At 46.1% G+C, this 12,817-nt stretch overlaps 1 protein-coding gene across 3 annotated transcripts in view; it reads right to left on the reverse strand.

Annotated features, from left to right (window-relative positions):
- The window catches only part of Cachd1 (cache domain containing 1), a 235,074-nt gene that overhangs the window by 19,407 nt on the left and 202,850 nt on the right, over positions 1-12,817 (reverse strand). For 2 of the 3 annotated variants that reach the window (XM_050136118.1, XM_050136120.1), the window contains exons 14-19: positions 8,142-8,284; positions 7,299-7,480; positions 6,118-6,228; positions 1,765-1,887; positions 364-463; positions 157-273 (exon numbers count right to left, since the gene is read on the reverse strand). In XM_050136118.1, the coding sequence (XP_049992075.1) occupies positions 157-273; positions 364-463; positions 1,765-1,887; positions 6,118-6,228; positions 7,299-7,480; positions 8,142-8,284 (776 nt within the window). The remainder of the gene's footprint in view (positions 1-156; positions 274-363; positions 464-1,764; positions 1,888-6,117; positions 6,229-7,298; positions 7,481-8,141; positions 8,285-12,817) is intronic. The other variant, XM_050136119.1, reaches the window with a different exon arrangement.

Consider the following 12,817-nt stretch of genomic DNA (forward strand, 5'->3'; position numbering starts at 1 on the left):
AGACAGTCCCTGTCCCATCCTGGCTTTCTGTCCTCCAGTTACCACGGTGGGAGCTGTGCTAAGGTCTTTCCCCACTCCTGGGATCCTGTGACTCCAGGGCCATGAAGTAGGCACAGGCATTATTCCATTCACCGTTCATGAAGAACATGGGCTTACCACCAGGCTGGTATTGAACTTGTAAGATCTCTGCACTGTCCGGTCGCTGAAGCTGTTGCACAGGTTCTTCTTCACAAAGTTTGGGTGGTTAAGGATGTCGTTTGCCACCAGGGGCTCCTGTCAAGGCCACAAGACAGAAGACAAGTGTCATTGAACACGCTTCAGGCTGCCGCAGAGTGGAGCCGACCGGCTTTGGCCAAAGAATACCTTGTGGGTGATGTGTTGCTGCTCCAGAGGCGCATGGCCTTTAGGGTCAACGAGCGTTGGATGAGCCACCAGATAACCCCTGTCCTCCATTATGAAGCACCTGTACCAAAACAAGGGATGCCCTTCATTCGTGAGTGGCTGCCATGCTTTCAAAGAACTCTTGACCGCACTAGCCTTAAAATGAACTTATCTAGACGTTTGGGGGACGAAAAAGGAAGGAATCTTGCTAGCCAAGTAGACACCTTTCTCTTGAGGTGATGGACTACCTGGCCTCCAGGTTGTGGTCAGAGCCACATATTGCTCTGTGGTCACCTGTACAGTTCATAGAGGATATGCCCACCCAATCCAAGTTTGAGGGATGTGAAATTCATTGGAAGGATATTAGAAGGAGGTGGTTTGCTCTTTTACTCTTTTTTTTTTTATTTTAAAAGGAAGGAAGCAGAGACGCATACACAGATACAAACATAAACAAAACACAATGCTTGGTGCATATACAAAGATACTTGCAGGAACACTAAAAATGGCTAGAGCTACTTTAATCAAGACTATGTTTCTCCCCTGAGCATTGGTCATAGCAGTAGCCAGGGGCCTGGCACGTGCCCATTAAATGCCATTGCAAAATTCAATGGTGACACAAAGCATGGAGCATAAGACTGAACCGAGAAGCTATTTTTAAAAGCAAGTCTGCGCTGAATCAAGGGACTGCCCTTGCTTTGATCAGACATTTTCTTTTGAAATTCGGGAGGCAAAGTCTCGTGGTTCTGTGAGCCTCTTTCTGGGAAAAATGTAAGAGCGGCAGCCTAAGCAGCTGAAATTTCACAGAGACTGACTTAATGACTAAGTTAACATCAAAAGTGCCGCCCTAGAGAAAAGTGCCCCCTGGTCTTCCCAATACCAAAGTTGAGGGATGCTTCTAATCACTGGCTTCTAGAGAAACAAGACTTTGGGGCACGATGCTATTCCTCTTGCTAGGCACTGTGTCTGTTTGTCTAAATAATAAACAGCTTGCGCCTTCGAAAAAGGAAAGAAGGGCCGGACTGGGGAGAAGCCTCGGTGGGAAAAACGTTCACCTTGCTATCATCCACACCCATGCAAAGCTTAATGCAGTAACGCACATCTGTAATGAGAATCCTCAAAGGCTCATGGGTCAGGGAGCCTGAGGTTTACGGTCATGAATGAGGGACCTTGTCACAAAGAAGGTAGAAGGTGATGGCACCCAAAGTTGTCCTCTGACCTCTGCAGACACACATGTGACCCCCACTCCGACAAAAGGGGAGAAGACAACAATAAAAACCTGTCTTAACAGGACAACCCAGGCCATGAACTCAATATTTGATACTGACTATAAGTATGTGGTCAACATCTGGTGTAGACAGGAAACGGTGTCCCTGTAGGGCTTACCTTATTTTGTTGCCACCGTCCTGGTTACAAACTGGTAAGAGGTCCAGCAGAACTTTGTAGAAGTACCTCAAGGTGAAGTCAATGCCCATCACGGCCACAGTGTGCCCGGAAGACAGCTGTGTACTTCATGGGAAAGAGGCCGAAGAGTAAGAGGCAGAGCAGACATGGTCTAGGGTCAGAGAGGCAAGCCCTCCCCATTTCCCGTGCCTGTATCTGCTGAATGACTGACTGGAACATGAAGAGGACTTGAGAGAAAACATTATTAACCCTTTGGTTACGGCTTTCTGAATAAGACCGGCACCAAACACGAACGGCTGTGGAATATGTCCAGCCCTCCCAACACCCACACATGCTCAGAGCGGCTGCAGTTCTTAGCAAACATAGCAGTCAGAGGCCTAAGAGTGAGAGGGTGCAGGTCTGGCTGCCTAACACAAAATTTAACAAGATTATGTATGTGGGTATGCACGTGTGTGTTTGTAGATGTATGTAGGGACATGCTGCTTGCCACAGCGCGTGTGCAGAAGAGGACACCGTGTAGAAAAGTCAGTTTTCTCCTTCCACCATGCAGTCCCGGCGATCAAAGCCTGTCAGTCAGGCTTGGCAGCAGGTGCCTTTACCCACTGGGCCATCTCACAGGCCCTACAGTTTCTTTCAGCAAACTTCTGGAAAAGGAACCTGAATGACTTCCTTTATTTCGGAACAGGTCTCACAGAGACTGAGCAATCACAGCAAGGCCACATAAAACTTACCAGGAGCCCTGAACAGCTTTCTTTCCACAACACCATGACGGACTCACTCAAAGCACAGCTTCTATTTAAGAACGAGTCCTCCGCGCTGCAGGCCGGTCCACCCTCTATCCCATAACACCACTAACTCTCCACAGAGGACACGCTGCCAGTACAGCTAGGTGGTAAAGTCTGGCGCTACTGGCTCACTCTGTGGTAGTTATGGGGTCAAGTCCTGGCATAGCTGGTTTTATTTATGTTGTTCCTGGAATGCTATTTGGCCTTTTAAAAGCTTTGGTTTTTCATGAAGATGGAGATGATAGTAATACCTTAAAAAAAAGTAAGCCCGCTATTGTAATTAAATGTGATAATGTTGATAATGTTTGGTAAGTTGCTTCACCAACAGATGGTAAACACCCGAAAAGCAGAAGTGACTCAGTGAAATATATCAGGACTTGCCCAGAATGGACTGTTATCATATACCTGCCTGATTTCCAAAGAAATACCAGGAGAAGAAAAATGACATCATTCTTAACTATTTCAGGACGGTCCCCTTCCATCCCTCCCCATAGCACTGGGCTTTACATCTCGGGGCTAACTGCATACTAGGCAGGTTCTCTATGAACTGAGGAGACTGTCCCAGCCCTTTCTCATGGTAATCTTTATCTTCATGTGTATATGGATCTACATGTGGTATATATGTGCATCGTATGTGTGGCTGGTGTCCTTGAGGTCAGAAAAGGACATTGTGCCCCCTGGAGCTGGTGCTAGCAACCGAATTGGGTCTTCTACACGACCAGCCAGTGCTCTTAACTGCAGAGCCATCTCTCTGGCCTCCTTTGGAGGGAGTCTTTGAAGGCTTTATTAGTTTAGGAACACCGAAGCTTCCAAGAGCGGGGCATTTTGGCCAGCATCATGGAGTCATTAGTGTATATATGGATAGAAACTCACTGCCTGATTCTAAAAGCATATTGTCTTAGTCATACGCCAGACCTGTAGGACTAGAAACAATTGTAAATTATTTAATTTCTGTGGAAGAAGCTAAGAAAGACTTGTAGATTGTATTCTATGAATGAAAAAAGTTAGCCTGGGTATGGTTAAAAGACCTAAGTATGACCTTTTCCCGATATCTGGAGCAGCACCGAGTTGGCTCTTCTCGACAGTACCGTGTGTCTGCTAAGGTGGAAAGTACTGCTCAGGTGTCCTGGGATATGCTCATTTTACTTCTAAAGCTCCTCTGGGTGGCAGTTATCCTGCTCAGTATGACTCACGCCGAAGCAATAGTGTGCATCTTGCCCACGGAAGCCTAGCTTTGTATTTTATCTGAATTGCAACTAGGCGCACTGTTACCATAGCAACTCACAGGATTTTATAGAACCATCCAGCCCAATCTGCATTTCTAAACATAATGGACCAGGTTGATGGTAATACACGTAATGTGACTGTCGTTGTTGAGTCCAGCAGTGTTATCCTATGGGAAGGATGTCCCGCTAGATTGGCAGGCCACTGGAAATGCTCATGGAAGAAGCAGACAGAGAGCTCCCATGAGTGACCGGCGAGCACTGAGTTAGAAAGCCCTTCCCAGCTTCTCCACCAAAGCACGTCTGAAACCGGGGTAAGTGGGTGTGCTTTAGACAAGCGGAATATCCACATCGGCTCTTTCTTCTGACCAGTTTGAATGCCACACGCTCAAAGCCTAAAGAGCACGGCAATAAAATAGCTGCTATTGTCGGAATCACTTAGCCCTGTCAAGTTCAGTGCTAAGCATTTTCTCAGGTGTCACCTCGAATACCTTGCCCCTTTCCCTTGTTCCGGGCACTGTTCTATGAGCCTTATGTATTATTTAACTTAATCATTGCAATAATTATTTGAGATGGGCTCTAATGAGGAAACAAAAGCAAAAAAGGATTTGTTTACCGTCACATAACTCATAAATAGCAAATCTTCTTTTATATATATGGGGGGGGGTAGGTTCCAAAGCTGGCACCTTCGCCAAGCCTGTCTAGCAGTGCAAGTCGCGTGTGCATGTGTGCGCGCACGCGTGTGTGTGCGTGTGTGTTGGTCTGTTGAGCAACAGGAGAGGCGGTTGGCGTGGCTCTCAGCTGTGATGAAGGAAACAGTCACAGCTCTAAATAGTTAAACTGCACTCAGCTAAGCAAAACGGTCACACAATGGGTCCATGGGCTACATTGAGCAGGGCCAAGGCATATGCTTCTCTGGCGGATCTGTATTCACAGTGACTTCCGCTCTACGACGGAAGCTGTGGATTTCTGTGGCTGTTAAACAGGAAGCTCTCAAGTTGTCTTCATTGGAAAAGTCACGTGTTCCCAGCATTCTTCATTTGAACAGGCCTCATAAGGGTTGGCAAACAAGCCAGATTAAAATTCTTGGACTCATCTAATCTTCAACAAAAATGCTTACATGCGCACACATAATAAGCTCACACACCGACCTCGACCCACGCACTAGAAGCACACAACGGAAGGCAAGGCTGAGGGCCCCTGACACGAGCTGACAGTGATGGTACCCCTCACTGCTAGCTTTGAAAGGCCAACCCAGGCCCCTTTTACTGTTGTCAAAGATGAGGTGGACTCTGTCCCTGGAAGAAACAGTCTGTGTCCTTTTCCTTCCCTAGACTGTATGTAGGGAATGTTGAGTGCAAGTGTGCCCACACCAGATGGCATGTCAGCAGAAACCCTGAAGGATGTACTCTGTGTGAGGATTACTTGCTTATGTATGCAATCTGTGTTAGGGGAGAAGCGGACAATCAAACAGATACCACTGCGCACGAATCAGCATTTGATTGGCAGCAGGTATAGCTTTCCATAGAGACATAGGCCTGGTGCTGGAATTCCACCCGGCTCTGCTTCCCAATTATTATCTCAATGAACTTGTGGCAGGGGAATTCTAACTAGTACCAGTCATTTGATGAGTAATGAGCACCACTGAAAAGCAAGGAAAGCCGCTCTCCTCCAAATTCTAAGGCATCCTGCCAGGTATCAGTCAAAAACACGGTCTTTCTTGGTTGCTTTGAGAAAATAGCTGTTTGTATAACGAAGGGATTAAAGCAGTGCGCCTTCCCATCCAAACTTTCGCGAATGTTTGGAGAGTCGGAGCTGAGGATTTACGTCGTAGGAAACAACACATCCTAATATATGTCCCATGGTACTGACATTAATCAGCTCTCCGGTAACATCGGTTTTCAAAACTACCAAACAGAAAACCAAAGCAAACAACTCATGTCATTCTAAAGAGTCAGACACAAAGAGAACTCCAGATGCCCTGGTAACATCTTTCCTCATTAAAAAAAAAAAAAAATGCTCCTTTGCTTGCAAACGAAGCAATTCTAGTGATGAGAGCTGTCACGTTCCAGCTGGTACTTCTCCTTTTTTCATGTGTATAGTATGTGACCGCAAAGGTTGGTGGGCTGGCTCGGTGGGCAAAAGCGATTGCCACCAAACCTGAAGACCTCGTCCCTGCATGGTTAGACTCAATCCTCTCTTACAAGTTGTCCTCTGGCCTCCACATGTGTCCTGTGCATGCATGCGTGCCCACAAACACACATTAGCGAGGTTAGCAAATGTAAGCTAAAAGATTTTACATGACTAAAAATGAATTAAAAAGTTACCTGGATGAGTGAATTGTGTGACTGATTGTCACAACATAGCCAGCTCCGCCAACATCTAGGTAAGGACCAGTCAAAGAAATCAGCCCTGGATTAGCTACCGCATGAAGATACCTAAGAGAGACCCAAGAGAGACCATGTGACTTTATGCATAAATCACTGTAAATTTTAAGGAGCAGTGAGTTTGTAGCTCTAAAATACTTTTTATAAACTGTGCTGGTATTATGTTAAAACCCAAAGTGAATCTTGCTTAAATTTCTTCTGCAGAGGCCAGAAGAAGGTGCTGAACCCCCTGGAACTGGAGTTACAGATGTTTGTGAGCCGCCAGATGGGGCTGGGAATTGAACCTAGGTCTTCTGCAAGAACAACAAACAGTGCTCTTAACCACCGAGCAATCTCCCTACATCTTACTTCGTTCTGCAGAGCTGGGGTTTTGAACTCATGGCTAACCCATGCTAGGTAAGCGCTCTGCTACTGAGATGCAGACCCAGCTCAGAGTCTCGCCTTTCTGTCTGATTGTGGTACCAACACCAAGAGTTGAGAAACTGAGATTCCCTGGTCTCATGTGTGCTTGACTCTGAGCTTTTACTAAGACCTGTAGTGCAGACAGTTCAGAGGAGAATATAGAAAATGACCAATGAAGGAAGAGATATGTAAACAAACATAAAGAAACCATCCAGGATTATATTATGGGTGGGGAGAGAGCTCAAAGAGCTGACTCCTGAGTGAGTTGGTTGCTACCCAACACGGGATAAGAGATTCTGCTCTTGGCTTGTGCTGTCTCCCCCTATAGTGCCTGGCTAGCACTGGTGTGAAAATAACGCTTAGAAGTAAAAGAATATTCCTGAATTTACATGTGTTCATTCTCCATAGATCATACATGATGCCATAATTACATGGAGTGAAAAAGTATTTCGTTCAAGATGACCCTCCAGTTATGAGACAGAATGAAGCAAGACCTTAGGAGCCAAAATGGATAAATGCGCATTATTTTACTCTCAAAATAGAGAGACAAGGGCACTGCAGTCAAAAAATAATGCACAAACCATTCTTATGAAAATAATATACCCCCCCCCCCGAAAGTGTCTTCTCCAGCGATGGCCCCAAAATGGCTGTACTGTTGTCCTTACCGTGTCTCCCCAGGCCTAGGAGGAACTGGAACCTGAAGGCCCCCACAGACTCACCACTGTCTCCTAGTGGGATCAAATGCCTTGTCCATGAGGGAGCCAGGATAGATTCTGAGGACGCCATTGGGTGTTGCTATGTAACGGCGGACAACGTACGTGTTCAGGCTGCTCATTTCCACTTGTGTCATCCATTCATCTGTGACGTGGCTGGTCGCCATCACTTCGTTCCTGACAGAGAACTGAGAGACAAAGGAAGACATTGCAGGGCCCCCTTTAAAAAAAAAAAAAAAAAAAAAAACTCCCATGAAAAGAACGTGGGCTGCTGCCAGGGCTCCCCAAGGTTCCCTTGCAGAGAAGCCAAGCCCAGTGAAAACCTTTAAACAGCAGATGGGTGAGTACAACCAAACTTGGTGAAAAACAAAAGTTCACAGAATAGAGTCAGGGGAGGTGCGGTGACTCCGTCGTTCACCTAGCTAGCCTGTCTTAGTTTAAGAAAACTCCTATGGTGAAGCATTTGGACGCACACGGCCTCTTTGGGGGCTTGAATCTCATATTTATCTCGACAGACAGCAGAACACTTCTATTCCAAGGGAAAAATGGAGTGTGAGGTTTTCTCTGGTCTCTTCATCACGCCCTCTACTTGGAAACCCCCAAGTTGCATATGAGACCTGAAGCAGATTGTTCCCGTGGCTCACTGGGCTCCTTAATCCATCAAAAGGGTCACAGCTGACTAGCTCCCCCGGGGCACACACTCTGCCTTTTTGGCTCCTGGATGCAGAGGCCCAGATACAAGCAGGGTTTGATACTTCAAAGATTCCTGGCCAGCAACTCCTCCCCCCGCCCCCCCCCCCCGGGTCTGTGGAAAGGGGCCCCAGAGATGTGGCCTCTGCCAATACTTACTTTGAGTCCTGGGTTAGCAATGAGGCGAGTGTTGTCACTGAGATAGGCCGTGTAATGCTCCACCATGCGCTTGGTCTCCGGCTGGCTGAGGTGCTCGTAGGGGGAGGAAAAGCTGCCGGCAGACAGCATGACGGTTGGACTTTCTGAAAGAGACCCCGACAAAGCCGGTCTCAGAACACAGAGGCTTCATCTGGGGCCCACACAAAAGCATCACCAGGGCTCTGCCAACATGTCTGCTACGGTGGTTTAATGTCTTCCACAAGGACACAAAGAGCCCGACAATGAGAGCAAAGGAAAAAAGGGAGGAAAAACACCCCCCACATTCTCTCCCTTCAGGGAGCTTATGGTCCTCTGAGTGGAGCAGGAGGGGGCTGTGCCCGGAGAGGCACAAATGCTGAAGCATAAATCCGAAGACTCTTAGCTCGGCATGCTGCGGATTTCTTAGGACAGAGGGCCAGAGGGCAAACATGGAGCCAGACTGGGAAAGACTCTGGGCTCCACCATTTTCTGGCTGTTAGGCAAGCATTTGCACGTGGGGAACACTACTATTGACGAGAGTATCTCTAGTGTGATCTGAAGGGCGCTCTATGGGCGCGAAAACAACTGCACACATCAGCAACACCCATTAGCATTCACACCAGTACTGTTCTTCAGGCAGAAGGCAGAGGAAGTGTTGACATCAAGGCAACAACCAAATTAAAAAATTATTATCACAGGTGTCAGGCAAACGTGCCATGAGCAGAGCTTATACTTTCCGAAACACGATTTCTAACATGAAAACCCGTTTCCTATTTGAGGCAAAATCCCTGTAGTGAATCACAGTATCAAACAAGATTTTCTATCTAAAATATCTGTTGTTCAACCTTACCCCATTTTTATTTTATTTCCTCTGAAAGGGGTCTCATAGTGAAGCCCTGGCTGGCCTGGAACTCTAGCCTTAGTCACAGAGCTCACCTGCCTTTGCTTCCAGAGTCCTGAAAAGCATGGACACCACACCTAGTCTCGCCACAGTTTAAAATGTGTCATTAGATACTATACTATCACGTGAAATAAAGCACATGATGATGCTTGATGACATCATCATATCTCATCAAAATCTGTGTGTGTGCAACTTCACTTGATAGCCCTCATACACGATGTCTCAGTTTCTTGCAACCTGGTGGGCAGTGGGTAAAACACCACCAAACCAGTCTTGAGCTAAGGATATAGAAAGAGTCTTTGCCCTGTATGTGCCAGGTCCTGAGTCAACAGATAGAAAGGGCACATAATACCAAGAAGCAAACTAAACTGTAGGAATAGCTTTCTGCCTAGAGAAAGGGAGTCTCTTCTAGAGAGCACAGACTGCTGCGTGGTTTTGCCCTGCAGACCATATGGAGAGACAGAAGGGACGCAAAAGCATTTCCAGTAAGGAGCCAGGACAGTCTCATCACATGGTGACTTCACTTCCACCTCAAGGACCCAAGGGGTTTGTTCTGGGGGACAGTGGAGGTCATTTCATTTATTCGAAACTCCACCCATTGGGGACATTGGATTTCACTTCCCCCCCCTTCAGCCCCAGGAAGCTACTTAAAGCAGTTTAAGTGCATAGCCTCCTCGTCCTCTAGTTTGGTAAATACTTGCACCGAATGTAGGATGTCTTCTATGAGTCTTTAATCTTCCATCCCTCACCATCGGGTAAGTTTACAGTGTCTCCCCAAAGACATAACTCCAGGATGATGTTTGCATCTAGAATTGTCAGTTAGAAACTGGCAGGAGGCCACTCTCAGAAACTGTTGCTTCCCATGATGCGACTTATTTCTCAGGATATCTTCATAGGATGGCCTGGGAGATTGTGATTGCATTCATCTCAAGTAATCAAGGAGAGAGAGATACAAAGTAGAGAGTTGTGAAGGCTGACCCCACAACTCCCTGATGATGTGTGTTCATAGACTCAGCGGTCCATTCCTGAAAGAGTGTGCCGGTGTGTGCACAGGAAAAAGTCCGGTCGTGTGACCTGGACTTAGAGATTTGGATCTAATCAGAGAGAGCAGGCAGAAGGAATTGAGAAGAAATCAATGTAAGACAAATACATTTCAGAGTTGAGAATGGCGCAGGAGGGCCGGGGTAAGACAAGTAGCGATGGTTCCGGGAGTAGGCCTTTCTTCCAGAGACAGAGACTGGCTAGCATTTCAGAAAAGGTTGATGCAGTAAGACAGCTTGGGGGTAAAGGAGAGAAACCAGTACCATATGAGATGTAAACCTTGGCGTCTAAGAGGTAGACGTGCATACTTATACATTTATACATACACACAAAGCTGCCTTAGGAAAAAAATTTTTTTTCTTCCTCTTTTTGCACACCAAGAGATGGTATCTTTCCATCACACTCCCTCCCTCTTAGTTCTAGGGATGGAAGCCAGAGCCTCTGGGTGTGAGGCAAGTGTGTAATGTCTACTCCTGAGACCTCCGTGCCTCTTTGGAAGACAGTTGACACATATTTCATGCCTTGTGTCAGAACCCTCACCGTGAAGTCGGAGAGCAGCCACTTAAAATTCTTGTTTCCCATTCCTTTCTTGGTGCGTTTTAAGGGTCTTGTGTTCCTTTCACTGAAACTGAACAAGATTGTTCCTGCTGAACCTTCTGCATTGCCCCAGGGTCCCATCACCCATGGGAGCAGGGATGGCAAGGTGGAAAGGGCTCTCTGGGAAAATGCGCACAGGCCCAAGGTCTGCCCATGTGACCTGCGATCAGCCACTCAGACTGTGTCTGAGTTAGCAAGTGTCACCCTGTCTGAGTACACTCATGAGCGATGCTGTCCAACCGTAATATTAAAACAATGCCATCTGGGGCTGGAAAGATGGCTCAGAGGTTAAGAGCATTGCCTGCTCTTTCAAAGGTCCTGAGTTCAATTCCCAGCAACCACATGATGGCTCACAACCATCTGTAATGAGGTCTGGTGCCCTCTTCTGGCCTGCAGGCATACACACAGACAGAATATTGTATACATAATAAATAAATAAATATTTAAAAAAAAAAACCAATGCCATCTGTAAATGTAATTAATTTTTCCCCTGATAGCCAGAAAAGGAAAATAAATTCTGATAGTACACTCATAGACTATTAAAATATGACAGTTTCAGGAGCTAATTAATATATAAAAATCTAGCATGCATATGACATTTCCCACATATTGATGCTGCCCTAACCCCCTTTCAAGTGCCCAACAGCTAAGAGTAGCCAGTAGCTAACACTGGACAGTGTGGATATGAGGAAGTTTGCAAATGAAATTTAATATGTGGGCTGGAGCTTCTTTCTCACCAACTACCTTGACCTCGACCCTTGTTCTCGCCGTCTCAGGACAGCGCTTCATCTCTGCCTGCAGTTCTGTGCATCTTGTTGGCCCAGAACTTAGAAGTCTTGCTCTTCAGTACAGCATTTCGTGAAAATGTAAAAACGTATGCTCTCTTTCATAGGAAACAGAGACTATAAACCCCAAAGCCCAAATCAAAGCAAATAAACAAATGCAAGACGCAGCCTTTTCTGATTAACATCACAGGCTTTCTCTAAATTGTTGACATTTCTGAAATGTGCCACAGAAAAGATCACTTAGCCTCGCCTGGTCTTTTGATCTCAGATCCAGGAAGGACTTTTGAGAGAGGAATGTAAAGAAGGAACTCAATTCCAGGGTTCACATTTGGAACCCAGAGATGGAGTCTCTGGCTTGATCTCCTTCCAGCCTGTGTCCCTCTGCTCAGTTGCTAACTTCAGTGATCATTCACTTTTTTGAATCCTAAGTGTTTTCAAGAGGGAAAAAGAAGGTAGCAGTTGATCTAAACAGCACGCAGCCTGTCGGGTACTGACTACATAGGCTATAAAGGCCTCCTGTGTATCTGGCACACATCAGCATGGCCAACCAAGTGGGTATGACTTAAATATCAGATTGGCCAACAGGTATACATGGACCATTCACTAGCTCTAATCATCAGGGAAATGCAGATCAAAACCACAATGCAGCATCACTTGACTCCCCGCCAGAATGACTCTTACGCAAAGACGAAGCATAATGCTTTTTGATGAAGGTGTGGAAAAAAAAAGGGAAACCTTGTGTACCATTGGTGGAAATGTAAGTTAGTATAGTAAGCTAGTGTGGAAAACACTTATTGAGGTTCCTTAAGAAAGTAAAACTAGGATTATCATGCTGTTTAGCAATTCCACTCCCATATCCAAAGGAATGACGTCAAGCTATAGAAGAGACATTTGGTACCCCATGCTCAGTGTGGCACGATTCAAAACAGCCCCAAACATAAACAACCCAAGTGTCAACTAAGAATTAAGAAAGCATGGTACAGAAATCTAAGGTAATAGTCTACACCCATAAACTACTGAAGTCTTGTATAGAATTGGAGGTCATTATGTTAAATGAAATAAGCCAGGCAGAGAAGGAAAAATATGACATGCTCTCCCTCAGGTGGCATCTGAGTAGCTGAAGCTGAAAGTAGAACGGTAGCCATAGCCTCGTGAGTGTGGGGAGACTGGGAAGCAATGGTCGACAATGTCAGATTGAGCAAGAGGCACTGGTGAGCTACGTACATGGTGGAGTGTTGCACTGTGCATTTAAAACAGATGGAAGGAAAGGTTCTGAAAACAATTTCCATGAGTTTTTTATGGGTGGCTGAGGAGACAAGTACGTTTAAGCTGGT

This window comes from Alexandromys fortis, unplaced genomic scaffold (genome assembly GCF_014885135.2).
Source record: "Alexandromys fortis isolate MF-2015 unplaced genomic scaffold, M_Fortis_MF-2015_v1.1 scaffold_13, whole genome shotgun sequence".
Lineage (NCBI taxonomy): Eukaryota > Metazoa > Chordata > Mammalia > Rodentia > Cricetidae > Alexandromys > Alexandromys fortis.